Source organism: Clavelina lepadiformis, chromosome 2, assembly GCF_947623445.1.
Source record: "Clavelina lepadiformis chromosome 2, kaClaLepa1.1, whole genome shotgun sequence".
NCBI classification, from domain to species: Eukaryota; Metazoa; Chordata; class Ascidiacea; order Aplousobranchia; family Clavelinidae; genus Clavelina; species Clavelina lepadiformis.
In genome coordinates, this window is record NC_135241.1 from 18,022,467 (window position 1) to 18,045,524 (window position 23,058).

Genomic DNA, 23,058 nt, shown 5'->3' on the forward strand with positions numbered 1-23,058 from the left:
CGCGGGTTGAATCGTCCGCGGGTTGAATCGTCCGCGGGTTGAATCGTCCGCGGGTTGAATCGTCCGCGGGTTGAATCGTCCGCGGGTTGAATCGTCCGCGGGTTGAACCGTCCGTGGGTTGAATCGTCCTGGGTTGAATGGTCCTGGGTTGAATCGTCCGTGGGTTGAATCGTCCGGGGTTGAATCGTCCGTGGGTTGAATCGTCCGTGGGTTGAATCGTCCGTGGGTTGAATCGTCCGACCACCCCCCCAAACATTTCATTCACGAGGGTGGTGATTGGCACTCTTACCCTCTCTTAGTACGCTAGGTCGGCTAAGCCTATTGAACAGGTTGCATTCTTGCTCAATTTCAAAGTGAAACTTGCAAAACGTAGCCTACATATTGCTTCGTTTAATTATAATTTACACATTTCACCAAAATTTCGCCAAGCCCCTCGTTAAGAAACACAACCTTTGAAATAAGAACGTTATTTTTCCGTTTAAAAATTTACATTTTGAGTTAATCAGTATGTAGGCTTCAAGTAACTTAGTTACCTACAGATTAACGAGAAGTTCCATGGCTAATATTGTGACCTTGATAAGCCCTGGTATCGTAGTTAACATATTTTACATATTAAGATATAACATATTAAGACATATAACATAGGTTAACATATAACAACAACATTAACATATAACATTTTCTACACTGGCTATAAGACAAGCGAGAACAATTAATACATTTTTAGATGTTTTTGTAAGGCCGTTGTTAGGGTAAACACGGAAGAATTGTTCCCACTGTGGCAGATATGTAATTGCGACCAAGTCGAGGATTTGTTAACAGCCTAAGGTGGAGAACTCTGTAAACTTCTAAGACTCATTTTCATTCAAATTCATTAATCCAATTCTGCTTACTTAGAGAAAAGTTGTAGAGTAAATTTTGAGCATGGCGTTCTGACAACTTATTACGAATGAACAAGGGCGCTGTGATGACAAATAACTATGTCATCATCCCAACAATGTTGGTTTGTTTTCAATTTTATTTTCATAAGTTAAACATCGAAAAACATTAAGTTGATAAAAATTGCTCACTTCAATGAAAGCACGGACAGGGCAAACTACAGCATATTACTGCGGGCAGTAAGGTGGGATCAGGGCTGTTGTTCTATTGGTATAACTCATGCTCGGTGAATAATAGAAAAACTTTGACAGGAACAGCTGAAAAAATGGTATCAAACCAAAAACTGCGTCACAGTTAAAAGAAAAAGTGAAGAAAGCAATCGTCATAAGAAACGTAAAAAGTGGTACAATGTGTTCTAGTTTGCACGTGGCATTAAATAATATAAGCTATGACACGGATAATTTCTGACGTGGCAGTATGATGAACAACAAATTGATGCTTTAAAAAACACCTATAAAATTGGTTCCTAATTATCAAACGTAGGTTGTAATACAATACGGATGTCTCCAATCCAATGAAGTTTCCAATCGAACAATGATTTCGATTTGTCTAAAAACAGATGTGAAGCATCATCATCCCGCTTTCAAAAATAAATCCAAACAAAATTCTTCTCAGTGCTTGGAATGAAATTCTGAAATAACTTACAGTGATGAAAAAAACGTAAAACAATGCAGCTGTTAAATGGCACGCGGACAGTAGCAGACCCGGACGAAAAGCAACAGGCGAAATACGTCGCTTATGGCACTGCTGGTAAAGTACGCTGGCCGGCGAGCCCAACCGAGCTGCAATTAAAAAGCGGCAATGAGTGAAGAAAACAATTAAAATGGGTTGCATTTGGAATCAGGACCGGCTTCAGTTTGGTCAAAATTGCAACACAGTGATGTAACGGAACGAAACCGATTTCGTGTCATCTCTTAGCAGGAGTGGGGAATACAAATTGCGAGTTAATCTTTGCGGTTGGTGTCGAAGTTTTCAGATTGGCGTCTGGCGTGTTCTGATCCTTGCCCGTATCTTCGCCGTTATCGTGGCCATTGCTGTTGAGCTTGTTGAGTGAATTGGTGTTTACTGCTGGAAGTTCAAAAGCAAACTGACGTTTCTGGGTCGACTTCAAGTGTGGAATTTTGCAGTCGAATTTCGGCGACCCCGACGGTTCTGTGGCACCGTTCACTGCCGAAAAATTGAAACCGTTTACTTGGTTTTCATTCGGTTGTGACGGGCTGTTTATCAGATTAGAGTTTTTCTCGGTAGGCTCGGCGCACGGCTGAGTTTCTGGGAACTCAAATTTGCCAGCGTTTTGAACCGGGGACCGTCCGGCGTTTAAGTCTTTCACCTGCAAGCACATTCGGGAAAATGGGGACCGGATAGTTGGGGACGACACCGACTTCACTATAGCAAGCTGTGGCGACGTAATACCGTCAGGTAGGGGCGTGGTTGGGGGTTCAAGGGAAATCACCGCTCGAGGTTTCGGTTTTCGTTTCCCAGATCGAATTCTTTCTGTTGAGTTGGTCGATTGCACGTTGTTGTCACACGAACTTGTGGGAGCAGAAGTCTTCGTTTTTAGTTTCAGTTCTTTCGGCGACGGAAGGTTCATTTCCGAGAAAGACCTTCTCTGTTTAGGGGTTGCAGGTCGAGCTGGTTCGGGGTTTTGTGGCGTGTCCTTGGGAACTGTATTCTTCGGTGTGGGGCCGGTAGGCGGGCTTCTAATGGATCCTGTAGTCGACGGAGTGGTAACATTCTCGCCGGCCAGGATACGCGCATACCTGCTCAAGGCTTGATGCACGAATTGATATTGCTCCCACGTTTGAATCATTCCACCCCTGAAATAAGAGCCTTGGTTAGTGACCTTGTTACAAGCGCAAGAAATCAATACGTTACCCACATAATGAGTGGAAGCGGCCGCATTTCAACGTAGACGTTACGTAGCGAAAACCACGGGTTGATTGCTTGTAATGCGTACCCAGCCACATTTACAAGTAATATTTACCTGTCCAGTCGCATTTGAGAAACGATTCGCAAAATATCCGCCTTTTTTGTCTTGCTCAGCTGCTGGCAACCTGTGGTAACGGCGATGTAACAGCCAGTTCGACCAATTCCAGCGCTGAAAGAAAAATGAAAAATTTGCTGTCGAGTCCAACTTCCGATTAGGTCGTAGCCAGAGATGCGCACGTGAAGGCCAAATTGCATTACAGTAGCTTACGTGGTTTGAAATTAAAACAAATTCAAATTGACAATAACAAGAAAGAATGTGTTTGGAAAAGTCAAGCAATTATATCTTTCCCCACCTGCAGTGTACTACCATGGGTCCGTGATGCGTTTTGTTCCACAATGACACCTCTTGAACCAACTCCAAAAGTCCCCTGGTCTTTTCCGGTGTTTCGTGGTCCATCCATGTCGTGTACCAGTAGTGATTTATTGATCTCGTTTCTCCATCGCGAATCACTTCCAGCTGTGTGATGAAAAATCAGTTCCAAATTGAAAACTATTTTCATGAACAGAGTTTGTTATTAAACGAAATGAAATGTACATTGTATTTGGTAAATTATAGACCGTATATATTTCAATTTCGAAAGTGGATTAGATTTCATACAAAACTCACCGTTCTGACGCTGAAATGTTCGTACTGCTTCAAAGTGGTGAGCTTGATGGTTACGTCTTCGAATGTAACGCTCTCATCGACAGCTGAGGGCAGATATGGGGCACATTTCTACAAATAGATAGACTATGGTAAGAAATACTTCCTCGACAATGCTAAAATGCACGTCCTAATATAAACATACCATATCTATTGCTGGCGATTAGCCTATATCTTACCTCTTTCCTTTCTTTAAGTTTAGTGAGCATTATCACAGCGGAAGACTCTTCCTGCCAAATCATCCTCCAAAAATCAACGATGGTATTAGTCAGTGGGCCCTATGCGTATAGGAGAGAATTTTTTTCATAAAAATCAACAGATTCCCAAGTTAAAGTTGAGCATAACCGATGTGAATAATCCAATATCAAGCATGATATATCTTACCTGAGTTGCGATGAAAGTCGCGTTTTCTCTTGTGACCGGAGTCGCGATATTTTCCTCATCACTTTGAGGAGGTGGTGGGGAGATTTCGGTACAATCACGGATGTAGTTTGCATTGATGTAGGTTGATAAAGTGTCCTCACCCGGTATTGAGGGGAGCTGAACCCGGCTGTGCTGATCTGAAATTGGAAATATGTAAAGTCTAGGTAAATAACAACAAACCAAAGACATGTTAACAGCCGTGGCAATTTCAGTTCATTTCAAATTCAAAGTCGTTGTCAACAAAAATATCAGAAACAGCAAAGGCTGTTCAAGTCGCTGCATTTGCGAAATCAAAAAAAAAAAACGATTTACTTTTTCGGCGCATCACGCGTCAGACATTTTTGCAAAAACTATCAATAGAGGAAGAAATTAGTCTTTAGAGACTGGCGAAAAGGCAAAATATTGTACACCATTGTACTTTCTTCACAGCGAATTTGTTTCCCATTTCGTATCCAATTCCAAACGTTATTAAAAGATGACCGAACTGTATAACGATAGCAGGAAATAAGTTTCTTGTCAAGTACGTGGCTAACTCGTCGCTTGGCGTATTGCGGTACATGCAGTCACAGCTATAACGTCACTAGCAAAAAGTCTGTTAGAGCCCATTGTAGAGCCCTATACGCAACTATTTTTAGAGCATTACAAAAAGCCATTTAAACATGGCTTACGTCAATGCGCGCCCTTACTCTATGTATTCAGGATGTTACACACAATGCTTTGCGTTGAGCAACATACGTAGAACAGGGCGTGCGTTTCACGCCAGTTGTGCATAGTTTAATTAGAAGTGAGTTATTAATAACCACAGCGCACAATGTCCGAAAAACTAAAACTAGCAAACCCTACACACGTCAACAAGCATTTTAGAAAGCAATAAGGAACGTACTTGGTAGAATACTTCGGTATCTGTTCTTGGTCCCATGCCCAGCCACATTGAAGTGTTTCTCGGGTGGGTGGTTCATCGGGATCTCCCAAAACTCCTGCTGAAGCTTACGAGTATCGCATGCTTTCGCGTGCAGCTCGTTCGGCGTCAGGGGCGAGGAAGCTCGTTGCAAATAAGCCAGCGGTTTTCTGCAAGTAATTTGTTTAAGAAAATGACATACTCAGCAAGCTAGGACAAACACGTCGCATAACAATTAAAACCATGTAAGGTTTTTACAAAACAATTATTCTGGGGACCCAGATTGCAGTACAACCACTACAAACAGTTTTGCATGTAGAGAATATGGATTGCGACTAATCACTTTAAATAACAGTGCTAGTATGGCACTACTGCCTCACTAGTCTTCGGGCCGTTTTTCAAACCCCAAAATATTTATAACTATACGCTAACATGTGCATCACCATCACACATAAACTCACGGGGATTTGGCTGATGTGTTATTTTCCTTTGAATGTTGCAAGCAGATTGTGAGGTTGACGTTCGAGCCGCGCCTAAAAGCACAAGTAAAAAAGACGTTGTTACTATTAGCCATAATCACAAGCTATGTCAATCATGGATACACCAAAGACAAAGGTATCGTCAGAAGTTTCACGACAATTACGTAACTGAAATAGAATAATTACATAATAGTCATCTGGTCTTTGATGCAGTCTATTAATTACGAATACAGGCTATTATGGTTCCAACAATATTGGCAAACATAGCAACTACGAACACAGCGAATCGTGACCAAAACTAAACGCCAAATGCCCATATATACAACCCAAATTCCATCTGACGTAAGGTTTTTGGAAATACTGTACATGCTACGGCGCTGAACCTCTGAAATACAGCCAGTCAAAGAAAGACTATAGAATTGGAACATTCATTAGTCCGTTGAAAAATACATCCATTAATCCATAAAGTACCTTTCTAACAGGCCTCCCTTGGGCTTGAACATTCTTGTACGAGGTGGGGGTTGTAAAGGAGCCACTTTGTCTTCAGCTTCTTCCTTTATAGGAGAGTGATCTGTGTTCTCATGTCCATCACACAGCGTCCAGTCTGATGGAAAAACTACTTGGTCAGCTTTATATACCATGCAGGCGGATACTATATATATATGTGTACGTAACCAGATACGTGAAAATTCTTTCTCCTGTAAAACGATATTGCAAACGTAAACATCACGGTATTGCGCGTTGTTGGCGATTATCGATCAAAACGCAGCGATTGACCGGTTAAAAATTCTAGGAATAATAACTTAAACCAAGCGTTTTAGTCTAATCGTATTTAGTTGTGGGATTTTATTTCGACTAAGGCTGATCTTAAATACTGTTCCGTACAATACGTCATCAATCATCATAACCTAATCTCAATTACGTGAAATTGTGAAATCACATTTGGCCAATACAGGCTCAGCACGCTAGAGCTAAAAATAGAGCAAAACAAATACGAAATCATAACATCATCCAGCGTGGTTTGGAGGCTGTACATTCAGACAGAGCCAGACAGACAATATTACACGAAACTGAAATGTATTCAACTAGTTTACAATAGTATTGGGCACAGTGCATCCATTGCATGCGAAAAGCCGCAACTGTTTTCAAACGTCAAATTGAGTATTACGCAGGCCGAAAGAACTGTTATTCAACACCCTATCTCTGCTCGCCGTAGTTACAAGCACAAACATGCAAGAAAACTTTCTAATTTCTTTACCTATATGGTTTGATGTTTTAACAAATAAGAACTTATATATTCCATCAAGTTTTGATCTAAACGTGAAAATGTGAGACTGAATACTTCCCACAAAACGCAAAAACGACGTTTTGACATAAAGTAAAGAGGCAGTTTATGTGAAACATTAAAGTGTTGCGCAAGACGAAACGGCCCCGTGAGTTCCATGACAAAAGCAATAAATATTCATACGTTTAAAAATTGCTTGCAAGCATAAAGCTCAAGCAAGCGAATTAACACACTTGTACGGTTGCAACTAAGACTACCTAGTCATAATACTAATTTCTGCGTTAAACCAAGCTAAGCTGGTGCAAAACTTGTTAGATAATCCTGGCTGACCTTTGACGGAGACTGACCAAACTAAAATAGCCTCATCATATTGTAGCCATAGCACGCAAACTGGTTGTCCTCGCCACTGGGTAAAATAGAAAAAGCCTACTACCGCGCATAGCTCGCTAGTATTTAAAAAAATTATACCAGGTGCAGGAAATGCTGACGTCACGAGCTGGGCTGAGTCAAGCAAACACCAGCAACTAGACAGCAGTTAGAGGCAACGCTTTGTAATTGGCGCATTTATGTCAGTTAATTATACAAGAACAGCAGACGCACACGATAATTATGGCACTTATGCCGTTTAGAATTACACGGCCAATCACTGGACCCAACCGCTGCAGCGCTGTAATTGACCGATGTCCGGGGCAGTGTTCTTTGGTAAGAGGTGCAACTCTTGAATTCGTGCGCATTTGCGGACTGATTAGTGGAAATATCACTATTTATCGATATTGCTCTTATATAGACTGTATTTCCGTTCCAAGACTGCCAGCCTAAACGGCAACCCGCAGTTACTGTACTACACCACGTCCACACATGTTGTTATGTTTGAATCTACGCAAAAATGCCCCGCTAAAATATGACATATGACCTAATGCCCTACTAACTGGTGAGCGGTAACTATACTGAACAGTAAACCATTCCAGTCCTGGCGCAATTAAACTAACCCCGTGAAGTATATATCCACAGATAATATACATTCTGCGCACTATAATATATAACGCTGCTACGTGTAACTTACGTAGGCGGCAAGTTACACCATTTTACGTAGCTGACGCAAATAAACGTTGTCGCGACCTGCAATATATTTGAATTAGAAAGCGTAGGTTGGAAGTGAAAGATAAAAAAAGCAAAAAGTATTCATCAACAGTATTTATTTAAACCAAACGCAAAGAGCGTGGCTTGAAGTCTTAATTCCCAAAGATAATAAGTAAACAATACACACCGCTAAAGGCAAATTAGGTAAATATTTAAACTATTACTAATCCAGATATGACATAATACACGTTCCCCTACGGCTTTGATCAATTTTGGGCGGAGTGACCACTGTCGGTCATAGCAAAACAATGACAGAATTTGTCCACTGACAGGTCACGACAGGTTAGAAGGCATGTAACTGAATTACTATTTCCTGCACAGTGTATACACTTCCCTTTTATGCACATGAGCACACAATTTCCAAAACAAAGGCTTTCTGAATGAAAGTTTGGTCTCCTTATATACATTTAATTTTGCTTCACGTTACTTCAACTTACAGTATTCTCCTTAAATCTATTTCCAAAGTTGCTGGTTGCGATTCAAAGCATTACTAGTTCCTCGTTTTAAGTCTAACGTAATATCTCGCATTGTATGTCAATCTACATCGGTATATGTAAAGCCACAGAGAAACATAAAGTAATCCAAATGTGAATATGAATGGCAGTAAAACTTTACATAGTGTGAGACGCGGAAATGGTGCAACGTACTAAATACGTGTTTTTCACATGATTAGCATATTGTAATGATTGACTGTGAGGTTATAGACGCGTAATTTTTTGTGTTTTTCCATAAGCGGCTTACGCGACGGTTTTCACACAATACGCGCTCCAACAATGACAAATCACAAACAGCCAATAGCGTCGATATTGACAGAATGCTTCCTGAGAATATCGATCGTCGCAGATTTGTCATGAAAGCGGAAGAAAATTCGAGAAAAAAGCAATTTACCTGGATCGGGGGTATATGGCAGACGCTTGAGTGCCGGTACCGTGGATGACTGGAATGCAGCGGATGCGGCGAGAAATTTTAGAGTCTTCGGCCTCTCGTAGACATCTTCACGCTCCCTGTGGAGGCTGGCATCCTTTTCCTTTGATTCGCTTTCTTTCGGGGAGGAATCGTTAACAACCGCGGTCACTGTAATCGGAGGATGCTCCTTGGAAGAGCGACGTTGCTCCGATTGCGATTCGATCTGATGATCCAACCTAACAAAGAACATGTGTGATTATGAAGTGGAAATTATAATCTCTTCTAATAACTGTAAAGACATGAATAACTGAGAATTTAAAGAAAAGAAAACAATGTAGCGCAAATGGTAACCGTTGCAAACTAGGATGTTACCTCACCAAATGTTAGCCATGACAAACTTAATTTACAACACGAGAATAAGCAAACGCCCGTGGGCTAATAATACGGCCACAACTTAGAATAAAAATTACCTGGAATTTAACTTGACTTCGGACTCTTGAAAAAGCTGCATGTCTTGGTTACTTCGTGTTTCACAAATCGTTTCCAACCTCAGTGGTTCTTGTTCTTCATAATTTACCTCCAAATCAATATTATTAGGATCGTTTCTTCGGCCCTTGGTAGGTTTTTGATAATATCTCCACGTCTTAAAGGCAGTAATTGACTAAAAAAAGAGTAATGTTTACTGTTGTATGAATATTTAAAGCTACATATTCAATATTCATGCACTTAGATATGGTACGAATATCTCATAATTTCCTCCCCTGACTGTGTCTTGTCAATAGCAAACTACTAGATTCTGCAAGGCGTTATTGTCCTACATCAGGACGCTCTCGTATTAACGCATAACCCTGTCTGTATTCTAAGACTGATGCTGCTATGCGTCAGTCCGGTCCCTTGTTTGAAATCAGTTTGAGATATCCTGCTTATCTTACTTTGGACAGAAAAAAACGTCTTAATCCCTTTTCGTTCATGCAAATTTTAAAGAGCCGATCACGAATTCCAACTAGACCAAAAAAGGTTCGTTGGCGGCTTAATCACAATTGCTATTGTAGCCTCTTACGCGTCATTTATCGCCCAATTTCTTTCCGGAGTTTGCGGCATTAACCGCATTTTTTCATTGCTGCAAGTAATACGAACGACTGAGCATACTGACACAAGGTAGCAAACATCATATAGCTTCAAATACTTGTGTCCCGCAAGTCTAACATCTGGGGGTGGTGGTGGTTTGGACCTACAGGCCTATGAATACCGGAATAACAAATACCACGAACCGCGCATATGAAAAGGCGTTTTTGGTTCCGAAGACATTCGGGCATCAAATATTAATGTAACCTATACTCCAGGAAAGGGTGTAACTACGTTTCCTTACGTTATGAATTCCCAAGACTTGAAATTAACATTAAAAACTTCGTTAAGCTGTCTTAGTCCAGACTTTACAAACATTTACGGCAACCTGACGTCTGCGTCTTTCCTAACGATCTGAAAAAGCAATTTCAACCGTCCAGAGGTATAAATGGTAATGGTGGAAAATCTTTCGCCTGCTGTCCAGCTGCGAATTGTAACCGAAGCATTTTTTCTCCTCTTGGATAGATTACTATCAGCGACAGAGGAGTGACAAAGCTCGAGAAAAAACACGGTCCTTTGAAAATAAACATGAGCGCCAACGGGTTATCGCCGAAGTCTGTAAACAAAAACCTCGATCGCGCCTTCATAATCGCATCAACAAAAGTTAAATCGACGACGAATGATAAGGTTTCAGGCAGAGAAAAAAACCTTCCATCGGCTATCTAGCCGTTTCTGAGATTATGATAGTACAGCTTACAACTTGTGAGTTGGCTTCTAAAACTATTCCAACTGTTCTTTGAAGTCTGGCAAACAACGTCACATCGTTTCTTACACCAAACTCTTTCAAAAAAAAGCACGCTTCTTGCTTCTCTTCAATATGGTGCTCGACAATAAAAAACTAATGAGAAATTAGCATTATAACATTTTCCGCTTCACATAAAAGTAAAGGCTCCTGATTTACACGAAAAAAACTGACAAAGTTATTTCTATTCGCCCTTGATTGGCCCAGAACTGGCAACTAACCCAATGTCAGTTCGTTGGTCCTATTACCTTAAAGCCGAAGCACTGAACATTACAAGACAATGCTGGAACGGTTTACCTTTATATCGTCAGCTCTCATATCTCAACTTTGCATAAAAAGTTGATGACCTTAGCAGAGAAGAAAATTGCGTCAGACAACTAGACATTGTTATTCGCGACCAAGTGCCTTGATATATAATGCTGGTAGAGGAAGAAAAAAGCATTCTAGTATTATTCTTGACTTCCGGCTGCAAGGAATAAATAAAGAAACAAAGAAATAGAGGAAAAAGCGCCTTCCCCCAACAATTATGGCTGATGGTTGGCCTTGTTGGATTTCCTGAGATAAATCGCTCTAGGGGCATAAAATCGTATTATGAGAGGGATTGGAAAACAATGGCGGGGCGGAAACGTCGCCTAATAAAGAAGTACGGGCCGACACTGTAATCTCGATTGAAGGTGGCGATTAGGAAATTACAATTAACCGGTCCTGAATTTTCGTTCATTAATCTCTACTTCCTATTTTCGACCTTTCAAGGTTAAAAAAACACGTATGTCAACAAGCTAATGTTTATGTGCAGTGCAAAAGTCTTACAAAGCACAAGCAAATTGGCGGTTTTACGATTTTTTGTTATTGCTGTCGCCTTTCCTTGCAGGATTGCGAAATTAGAATGATGTTAGAAGCAGTTAAATGGACTTTAATTACCTTGCTGTATCAGCTTATTTTGATCACCCTCTTTCACACGTGATGTCCAACGCAAGACTGAACAGAAAGGAAATTAGGAAGTAATAGTTACACGATAAAGATCCTTTATAAATGGTAAATAACAGAGAACAAATCCTTATTTTGTATCATTTCCATAGATAGTATACATATCTGAACATGTTAGTTTTTTCAGTTTTCATTCTAAAACAAAATCAAGTACAGTACAGAGTTGATGTACTTGCTACAACAGCCTGGTTGAGTCCATATGTAATTCCCTTCGTCGCAACGTCGATAACGCAATTCAGTAACCACACCGAGATGCTATTGTAAATGCAAGCGTCACGCAGAGGTGTAAAATCTACAAACAAAAAAGGTCTTGCTCGAATCACGCAGATGTTTTTGCATAACCGGTTTAGGACGAAAAACGAATTTTTTTACTTCCTTGACGACCGGGGCAAAAACAACCGATTTTCTGTCACCGTAAAAACATCGATTCTCCTCCCCGTTAAACAGCTGCTCCAACGCATATTAGCCAAACCGAAACAGCCTGGTTGTTATACCGTAGAAGACCAAGCTGTAGGTATTGACGTCGAAAAAAATGGGAAAGCACTACCATTGCCAGGAAGAATGTTAGATCACGTGATCCATGGCGCGTAATTCGAGCGTTGTGAAAGAAGATATCGTTTCATAAACAAGGCGCTTACGTTCACAGGCATTATTTTATTACACCAAGCTCATGAAAGCGAATGCCTGGATTTAAAATTAGCTATACAAACAACAAGAGGACTCTTCAAACAAAAGTAAATCCATTTACGTAATATACCTACGCATTTCTTATTGTAGGAGAAAACAGTAAATCTCATACGTTGTTAAAATCCATAACCAAAGCAAGTATTTGGTGTTCAAATGTGTCGCGTCAGCGGGATGGAGTATACTTGTTTCAATCCGAACGTTGTCACGTTCTGCTTTTATTTCAGCAAGTGCAAAGCCAGCGAAACTACCTTAACCAGCTTCGTTATACAGAGATCATCACGCTGTGACAAAACACAAGGAACGATTTTTGAAACGGGAGGCATGACGGCATGACCAGTGTAGTCTGGAACGCTTTTGCCAAAACAACGGTATCCAACACTTTGGAATAAAGTCCAATGATGTAATTAAGGTCCAGAAACAGTTTCGGACAAACGGTAGCGCATAATCATAAAAGGAGAAAATACCAGTTGCTCTGTGAACTGTCAGCTGGTAATTTCTCCGAACCAAGGAAACGAGGTTTTGCTCGATTAAAAAAAGGAAACTGCAAGTTGTCTAACCTGATTAAATGCTGCTTTGCTACCCTGATGGCCTCAGCAAAATTTATGCAAGTCGCTGTCTCTCCTTATTTCGACATATGGGTCTGTTTGTTGGAACTTCGAACCCAAAGGTGAAACGTTTTCGTAAAAGAAGGACAATAATCAGAATCGGCTGGTAGCGTGGGCTAAATCTTCTTGTTTACTTGCGGTTGTGTGATAAACTCATAATAATAATAATAACAATAATATGTCTTCTCTTATGTTGTACTTGGGGATATTTACACGGTAAAGCACTCGATATTGTCCCTAATACACTGCGTACGGTTAAAGTTTCGTAGCATTGGACTCCAAAACGTATTTGACCTGTATTTACGGTGCCCTAGGAATTCAATTTGTTACCAAAGACCAAATCGTCATTGCTTGGTCAAAAATTCGCGATGACGCAAAGCCAAGATCAAAAAATAAGGCGAATAGAATTATTTTGAATTCATAAGACAAATTTCGTTTCAAGCGAGGCGGCAAGGGACGCATTAAAGCAGTTGATTTCAAATCCGTAATTAAATTAGAAATTACGCTACATTCAAAGTGGTGCTACCAAAAAGCGAATCCTTTGATTTAGAAATACAGTCAAATCCGCTTAATTCGGACACTTTGGTTCCGCTCACTTTTGGCCGAATTAAGCGGAGAAACGGCTTTGTCCGAATTAAGCGGAAAATCAATTGTTCGTTTCATGGTCATGCGTAAAGGCAAAAAACGCATTTAAAATACTGTACTGTTGCGTAATAAATGAATTGCAGCTGCGCTATACTGCAGTAACTGGCACTGATCGCATAAAACGTCTTCGTTTACTTTAGTGAGCAATTTCACTTTTTGTGCTAAACTTTTCTGTACAATTTTGTCCTACAAGATGGACGCGATTGTACCGAAGTAAAAGCGACTATGAAGCTGGCACGGCCTTATATGAGTTCATTGTCGATTGTTACTGCATCGATCGTCATTGTTTCACCATAATCGCTCATAATGCAATTGCATCTTGTCTTAAAACGAACGAAGTACTGTTTATTGTGTCATAACCTAACGATGGAATTGCGAACATGTGTCCGAATTAAGCGGAGAATTGTCCGAATTAACAGGAGTTTTTTTACGTTCAATTTTTACTTTTGTTCCGTTCCCGACCATTTTGGCCGAATAAAGCGGTTGTCCGGGTTATCCGGTGTCCGAATTAAGCGGATTCGACTGTACGTGAATTACGTAAATATTGAAAATATGTTTTGATATCGGGCCACGCGAAGGGAAGTTATAAGTTATAGGCGATCACAGTTCAATGCACAAAAATCCATTGCGAAAATTTAACTGGTATTTTACCAAAATCATCCCACAGAAAGTCGAAAAACCTATTTGAAGGACTTACTAGTTATGAATACGCACTGACGTAATATCTAATTAATAGGTCTTACATAAAAAAAACGCCACAGCACGAGAAACATTCACTTAGTGCAGGGGTGGCCAGACCTGCTTCATGCTCGAGCCGCATATAACAAATTCCAGTTTTAAAAGAGCCACAACACAAACACAATAAAAAATACGAATTTGTTCACTCACAACGAAGTGTAGCCATTGATAACCACTAGTGCTGTGTGGTGATACTATGAGTCTCCACCTGGGCTTCACCAACTAACTCTTGTTGCAATTATTAGTATAACAGTAACCAAGACTTAAAACTAGGTCAGCCCTGACGTACAGATTCAATCTGACAGTTTACTTAACTACAGTGTACAAGTTCGCACACTTCTGTACAATAATGTACTTTTTGGAGTGTAATTTGATTATTACTAACGATGAGTCCATTGTTACTACGTGTGATAGAACGCATTGTTTCATAATCTGATCAAACAACTCTTCTAGACCGGGAAAATGCATGTCTAATTCAACAATGCTAATTCATTAAAGAGCCGCAGTTTGGCCACCCCTGACTTAGTGCAACTACGAAAACTCTAGAATCTAGAGCAGTGGTTCTCAAACTGGGGTCCGCGAGACAATTTTCTGGGACCGCGAAGCACATTTCAAAAAAATGCCATCAAGACAAAAGCTCGAAACCGGTTGAATGTGATTCACGATATTAGGGTTGCGTTGTTCAAAAAGGAGCCAAACATTGCTGAACTGATTGCAAAGAAGCAGGTACACTCGTCACATCGATACCATAAAATCCAACGCGTTGTTTTGTGTTTATTTGTGTTGATTTTGGGACCGTGAGGCATTTAAAAAATTGCTAGGAGACCGTTGCGTAATTTTTTAAAAAAAGTTTGAGAACCACTGCTCTAGCTAGAGGCTTCAATAAAAGCCCACCAGAATTAATAAAACGACAAACGCTGATTATTTGTGGTGAATTATATTTCACAAAAATTCCTCTTAATGGCGCCCAAGGGTATCACAGTGACTAACATGACACCATCCTATTTGGAAGAAGTTTTTGGCAAATGCTCGCCAACGTTGAGCTTTGACTATGATATTTACCTGCAAATATGATTTGTAACTATATGATGTAATCAACAAATGGGGTTTTTCTAATATCTTATCTCACTGTTTTATGATTATGGCTTACTGAAACAAGGAAATTCATCAAGTCAGTAAACTATAATTAGATATTAAAGAATCAAATATTTGCGCGATTGTTACGTCATATGATCGAAACAAGCTAGTGTAGTTAATTATCTTTAGCTAAAACAAATACGTAGTAACTTTCGTAACAGCTTCAACTATTTGACAAAAATTAAAGTTTGAAACCATTGCAAGTTACAAGTCCACGCATAGCCGCAGTAGTTTAACTGAAATAGCATTTTAGATCTTTTGTTACAAATTTTTCTTGAATCCACATTTTTGGCGATAGTTTGTGCTACGTAACGCGTTTCGTCAAATGATGACAATAATATCTAAAATTTGAATCCAACAAAGCTAGATTAATGAAAGCATTAAAATCATTTTCGGACTTTAGTGACATCAGCGCTTTAAAAGGAGAGCAAAACCAACAAATGACATTTTCTTTCATTTCGTTAATGAAAAATGTTTAATAAAACACCATCTGAAAGGAAAAAATAAATAAAAAAATATCTTGTGCATTCATAAAAATTTGTTCACTTAAAGGCGATTGGTCGCTGTATGCTAATACGGTCAGATTGATTCAAGCTAACCTAATTAATTAAAACAGCTTTAAAAATCGTGGTAAAGGTTGACCTACTCCCGTATGTGTATTCTTAAATAGAATTGACGCACGAGCGGCTTTGAACCAAGGGACTCATAAAATTATAACTGCAGCTACACATGACATCAACATTTATCAATGATACCACCTACAGGAAAAACTTACGTACAGATGTTTCGAAACGCGACAAATTAGGGAGAAGCTCTTGCAAAAAATTCTTGTGTTTCGTCGTGATACTGAGGGTTTTGTTTAACAAGCCAACAGGCAGTAGGCTACTGCCCTATTTAATAATAATTATATATCTGGCACAAAGTAACAAGGTAAATAAAAGTAAAAGGTCATTTACTTATATGGTCGCCGTTATGAAACAGCGCGGCACAGGCGTTATTTTGTGTTGGTATTTGTAGTCATGCGTTCGCTCGAAGACGGATGTTACCCTGGTAAAGTGAACAGGAAAGCGTCGGATTACAAGATTTTCCCAACTGTATTACAAGGCGCAACAATATTCAAACACTCATTTAAGCGTGTCGAAAGCGTGCTTGAACTGAGGAACAAAACTACACTTTGATTGATACGACACTAGTACACAAGTCTTATCTGATTAACCCACCGACTAGAATCATTACAAATCAAAAATGCCTCCACTACTGCATATATAAGTCAGAGGAGAAAGTGTAGGTTGGGCAAGTTACGAGCAAATGACCTCGATGTGGCAATTGGGTAAACAAAACCTACGTTCTCGACGTTACTTATTAACCCATTCAATTTTGGATTGCAATCGATGTATTATGCCATTCAACCATTACATACCACGTCATGTAAGAAGGCGTAGGCGTTAGTGAGTCGTTTGAGAGGGTTTAAATATTGTTGCAAATGAATCCGTATTTGAGTATACACAAAATACACAAAGGGTTCCAAATGAAAATCAATGGTAAAAAAGTAATGTCAGTCTACAATTAACCAAATCTACCTAAAAGTCAGGTAGATTATGGTTAAATGTAAGGATTTTTTCCGAAATGTCAATTTACGGTTTTGACAGGTAACGCATCAGAAAACAAACAAACTTAAGCACAAGCCAGGCTTAAACAAATTTATAAAAATAAATATTCCTGCGACTTACCGCGATGGAATCGGTGACCACACAGTTTAACAAGTGTACAAAATCGCGGCTATCACAAACAAGATCATCGCGAAAGATGAACACCGTTTAAAGCACTTGTAAGTTAAAGATAATAATCTCACTATGTGCCTTTTTTCAGTGAATTTAAAAAAAAGCATGCAAGTAAATTCAAGTGTTATCAAAACTTTGGTCAACGTCTAATATCCCGATATTAATTATTGCAAAGAATTATGAATGTTTAATGGAGTATGGTTTATATAACTTAGGGAAGGCTTTAAGATATTCCATTTGAAGGGTCCTTAAATCTTAAAATGTCAAATATTAGCGCTTTATATAATTCGGCTGCAAATTATTGCCTTAAGACACCGCTACGTCGAAATGCCTTGCGGAACGATATGTAGATATTCGAGACCATTTCACCGAAAGCAGATCTCGCAGCCCATAGTTAAAGATAGGCGGTTAGGAGAATTGGTGTGCAAAAAGTTCATTTTAGTTATATACAGTAGGGTTTAATTGAAATTAGATTTAGACCAGAAGGAGAATTTTAGTTAATATGATATGCTATAATACTTACGTTAAGTTAACAAAAACTCTGAAAATGAGCTTTCAACGAACAACTTTTTTCGGGTAAAATAGTGGCAGCCCAGATATATTCGTTCACACTACTATGGCACGTTCGTGACGTCAGAACTGAAAATTCCATCCCCTGATAAACTGATTGGCATCTGAAGCCTAAGCGTAAATGTCACAGAATTATGTGATCGTATCTTTTGATCTTTTCGCCGTTATCGAAGAAATACAATAGATGTAATGTCGGGAGTGGTAGTTAATGTAGTTTATAGAAATATAGCCAAATGATCGTTATTGAAGACGAAGAACGGTAGAAAAAAGTGAATTTCTTCTATGAGTAACAGTTTATGACCGGTAAGCGGCAACCATTCGTCAGTGGATAAAAAATTTTTTCACTACATAAAACGACCCAAAGATAGATCCGGAGTATATTGTGCAAACACTGTCGTTAATTGTTTGCTTGACCTATCACAATAGTGAGTTTCCGCAGGTAAATACCATACACATTGATGACTTTGCAAAGCCACGGAGAATAGAAGTTTTCCACATAGTTACAAAACAAAGACCACAAACAGTTACAAACAATATAGTTATAAAGCTGACAGGGCACACCTAGCATTGTTAGCACAGTGCTATACTGAGCGATTGGGATCATAAATCTATAGTAATATAAATGGAGTTTATAATATAAATGGGCACTTGATCAAAGTAAAATGGATAATAATCCTGACTTTGAGAAAACCATCTCTTATGGCAATGGAACACCTCCCACAAACCGAAGCTAGCAAAACCTGTAACTATGACAGCAAAAAACAAATTATTTATTCAATCTATATTTATATAGATATAATATATATATGTATATGCAAAAAAAATAAAATACAGCAAAATGGTTTTGCACAGACCCTATCTACTTCTCTGAAAACCAGAACGACATTTTTCCAAACAATTTCCCAATATAAAACAATATTGCGGCGGTTCCAAATCTAAGGTACATGTACCACTAGTGATTTATAAAAGTTTTCAAGGTGGTATTCAGGCAAGTCTGGCGAAAACGTTTGCTGCTGATAACATATCGCAGGATCATATTGTACAAAGGTTGCTGTTAATATTTATACACGAACATGTTTTTCTGTACGTGGTTGGTTCATGACATTTGTGTATAACTTTCAAGTGGTATGCAGATATACATGGCAAACAAGTTGGGAACCACTATAGTAACACAATCTATATGTACATGTGTTGGTAGCGTAAAGTCCCTCAGGGTGGCATCAGTTTCTACATTTACACTAAATTTGTGGGTGACTGCATTTTATGGTAATGAAGTTCAAAGGGAATAAAAGCAAACACACAAAAGTAGGAAAAATTGTTTATAAACAAAAATTGAAGAGTTGCTCTTTGAAGTTGTTTTGCATAAAGTTGAAGTGCTTTCTATTCATGAACTTAAAGCGAACGAGAAAAATTACTTACTAAAACATTTTGATCAGGTACAATATCGTTGGCAAATTTGCAGCAAAATTCATTTAAGTTAGTAAGCCACACATCACATCAACTTTTGCGAAATAGAAACCAAACATATGCCTGTGGTAACCTCAAACATTCTGCATTGCTTCCGGACCAAGCCAACGATCCAAATATTTCTGTTTCTTTTGAATTCCTGACTAGTTAACTGCCAAACAAATTATTTGATAACAAGCAATGCTACCAATACACGAGGCTTGGCAAGAATTACCAAAAGAAATGTGTAGGAAAGCAGAGAATTCTACAAAATAAAAGGAAACATGAACAGGAAATATTGCTCGACAAGAAAACAGTTAAAGAGAAAAACAGTTTTCATATGAAAGACTTCAGTCAGTGCTGTCATGGAATGGTGGTTCACCAAACAGATGTCTTTAAAGGTTAAAGTGTTTTTTTATAAAAATAATTCAACCCTACTATAAACATACAAACAGTAATGAAATAAAATGGATGGTAAAAAAGTAAACTCAGGAGAATCAATAACAGCTTCCCAATCCATTTAGTTAAAAACATAACAGTTTAAATACTGTATATACAACCGCTGCATTGCATAATTGAAGCATTACTTGCACCCGCCATGGAACTGCTTTGGGGTAGAAGGTAAATACAGTTAAAATATAATACTTCCTGAAATTTATGCAAATCTATAGAAAAAGTAGTAACATATCTGTCTATTTCGCAACAGCTCCACTGTAGGTGATAATTCACAGAAAAAAATCGCCTAATGCTTGTAGACAATCTACTTTAAAAAATTAATATGTATCAAAAGGTTTGAAAAAACACTCTGGCTAATCTGTAGCAAATGGTCAATAGAAATATGTAAACTACAAATATCTAATGTAGAGATACCAATACAGATAATATCTGAAGCAAATTGGTCCAAATAACTCACTAATGTAAGTATAATGAAGATGGAAAGGATAGGAACTAAAATGGTGATCAGAGGTGATGTTTCATAGGATTGTGAAGATGGGGGATCAAATTCTTGAGGATAGGCCGGAATCGCCTGTCGAGGTCCAGGAACATAGTCCATGAATTCCTAAAACATTAAAATAAAGCTCTTGCATGATTACATTTATCGTTCCTTAGAATAACATAAGCATGGTGCATCTAGAATCAAATATATTTCTAAAATTGTATAATATGATGATATTTAAGCTTGAAACAGGGGTCAAAAACATGTAAGAAAATCTGCAGCATATATTATTATTACACAAAAAAATCAATGAAAGTAAATTATACAGCAGAGCTGTGACCAACAAAAACAGATTTGGGAGAAAGAAGATAATAAATTAAATGTTTAATGATTTTAGTGCAATTTAAATTAAGTTTACATCTGCTGCACTGCTAACTTTTATCAATGTGTTGGACCTGACAAGTAAGGGCATCATACCCTGAACTTGCCACCACTCTGTGGCTTTTAAAAAAATTCATAAAATTTGTTATAATAATTCCAAGGTCTGCAGGATCAATCCTACTTAGGATTTGTGTTTAATTCGGCACAGCCCTACTATGGCAGTGTAAATAGTGTGTACTTTCTAAATATCAGTGTAATTACCTTCGGACTTGTGATTTGGTCTTGTGTGAGACCATGATCATTGCGAAGTATAAGAAATTTATTTTTGGTGATACTACTTGTGACATTTTCAACCAAGCGCATGTCCTCATTGTCAACACCTTTTTCCATCTCTAGTTTTATGATGGGCAAATGATTAAAAAAGTTAACTGCTAAAACGCTTTTATTTATGGATAACAGTTAGCAGTACAGTATTCCATTTCCAAACTGTAATCTTGTCATGAGCTCAGCATTTGTATATTAAGTCCTGGATTTAAATGCTGTTAAAACCTTATATTTCTATTATTATCTTGTTACCTCCTGGAATAAAATTTTTTTTAAAAATAATACAACATTTTATGAACATCACTATTGCTACCATAAACATATAATTTCACAATTATAGATGTTTGCCACGGTGTATATGGGTCTGCTTTTAGGCCTATATAGAAGAACAGTGTAATTTTTAGTTAACAGAACTTGCCAGAAAAATCTAAACATCGATCATCCCTCTATGAATGAATATAAATTAAATAAATAACAGACAACAAATATTGATCCATTTATCAAAGAAGGACTTGTTTATAAATTTGTGAAACCGCCACACTGAAATCATGAAACTTGGAGTGATAAAAACAAAAAATGCTTTTAGTGTTGGGATTAAACTATCTTAAGCTGTTTTTATCGAGGTATCTTTATGAGTTTACCATAGTCCATAACATGGTGAACACATATATTTGCTCCATGCTTCAATATTTTATAATTACCCATGTACTGATGTTCATATAAAATAAGCTGAAACAAAAATCGGCATTTAACGCGAAAAATTAGCTAGTTAGCTAACTTTGAAAGTTAGTTAATTATCTTTTGAAATTATTTTCCAATCTAAGATAAAGCTTTTTAGATTATCTATTTTAAAACATGAATGCAACTCAGTTGCACTGTATGCTGAAATAATCCATTGCTTGACTGGGTCTAATGCAGAACTGTACAGCTAAATGAGGTCATACTTTGGCAAGTGGGGTTCTAGTATAATAATGCGTGACGTGGTTGTGCATTTCAGCACCAGACCCGATGAACTTATAATACTAAAATGTTAAAATGAAAGTAACGTCAATAATGTTATCTGTAGTTCTACACAGCTCACTGATTCAATGAAATGTTACTCAAACTTGCCCGTGCGTTAACTCGCCAAGTAAATCATGCAGTTCGAAAATTTCACACACTGTACGCTCTGACTTTCGTGCTCATGCAATGAAAACCAAAAGTCTGAAACGACTGGCAGTGGCAGTCAGCCGTGATGCCTAAACACTAAATTCAGAAACTGTTCCGATCCACGGCGACAACGTTGAACGCTTCCCTTGCCTACAACTTATTGGTAATAGAAAAATACACTTTGTCAACTCAAGTCGAACAAACATAAACATAACGCACACATGCACTTTTTGTAGGCTACGCAGGAAAGCAATATTGTCGATAGCAAAGATAACTCATGAAGTCTTTAGCGCCATCTCTCTTTTAATTTCTTTGAAGAATGGGCTTACCGTCACAGTTATAAAAACAACAATTTGAATCGATAAAAACCCAACCGCTAAGTTTAATATGTATCAAAAGAAAAATATGATGCAAAAAAAAAGTTTACAGTACACGTTATCACAAATTATGGGTGTACAAAAGGTCCAAAATTCTACATTAATACGTAATATTGTATATAACATACCGTAATACATTAATTTATTGTTATTCATTACTGTATATAATGATATACATCATAAATACATAATATATTTACGTAATACGTAGAGAATAATAATAACGTAGACTGCAATTCCCACATACGTTTGCATACACATAGCATAGCGCAATTTTCTGTAAATGTGTTTACAATTTCACGTACTATCGTATAAAAACGTGATTTTTGACACCAATGGTGAACCATATAAAAAAACAAAAGGATTTACCAAATAGGCTACCATCTGCGTAACCGTGCACCAAAAACTAAACACGCTGTTGTGCGATGGCGGAGTAAGTCGCTTTACCACTTGCAAAAAATTTTTTCCATCTCTTACTAGCCTACACACCAGATGAAGCAAGCTTATGCTTGCGAACCCTGCTCAGAAGCCTATAGGCAGGGTTGCCATCGGTCTGGACTCAAAAATAAGGAAGACTAGAAAACGAAAGAAAAAACGAGACACTATTTGCATGTTCTTAATTTTGGTATTTCTTTGGTACAAAATGGTATACTGAAGGTGTCGAAATGCCCGAAATAGGGACCTCTGCCCTATTTTGTCACTCAACATCTTCAATACGAACGCTA

At 38.3% G+C, this 23,058-nt stretch overlaps 1 protein-coding gene across 2 annotated transcripts; it reads right to left on the reverse strand.

The window, feature by feature from the left end:
- Window positions 1-1,000: 1,000 nt before the first annotated feature.
- Window positions 1,001-22,201, reverse strand: LOC143445058 (uncharacterized). 2 transcript variants are annotated; one of them, XM_076943877.1, is made up of 13 exons: window positions 20,745-22,201; window positions 20,079-20,225; window positions 9,173-9,363; window positions 8,685-8,938; window positions 5,843-5,975; window positions 5,354-5,425; window positions 4,878-5,062; window positions 3,956-4,131; window positions 3,751-3,849; window positions 3,536-3,643; window positions 3,222-3,385; window positions 2,924-3,037; window positions 1,001-2,756 (listed from the first exon to the last, which is right to left on the reverse strand). In XM_076943877.1, the coding sequence occupies exons 1-13, from the start codon at window positions 20,871-20,873 to the stop codon at window positions 1,847-1,849; spliced, it is 2,682 nt and encodes an 893-aa protein (XP_076799992.1). In that variant the 5' UTR covers window positions 20,874-22,201; the 3' UTR covers window positions 1,001-1,846. The 2 variants fall into 2 exon arrangements, with proteins under 2 accessions (XP_076799992.1, XP_076799993.1); XM_076943878.1 differs by lacking the exons at window positions 20,079-20,225; window positions 20,745-22,201 and adding an exon at window positions 11,491-20,055.
- Window positions 22,202-23,058: the final 857 nt, after the last annotated feature.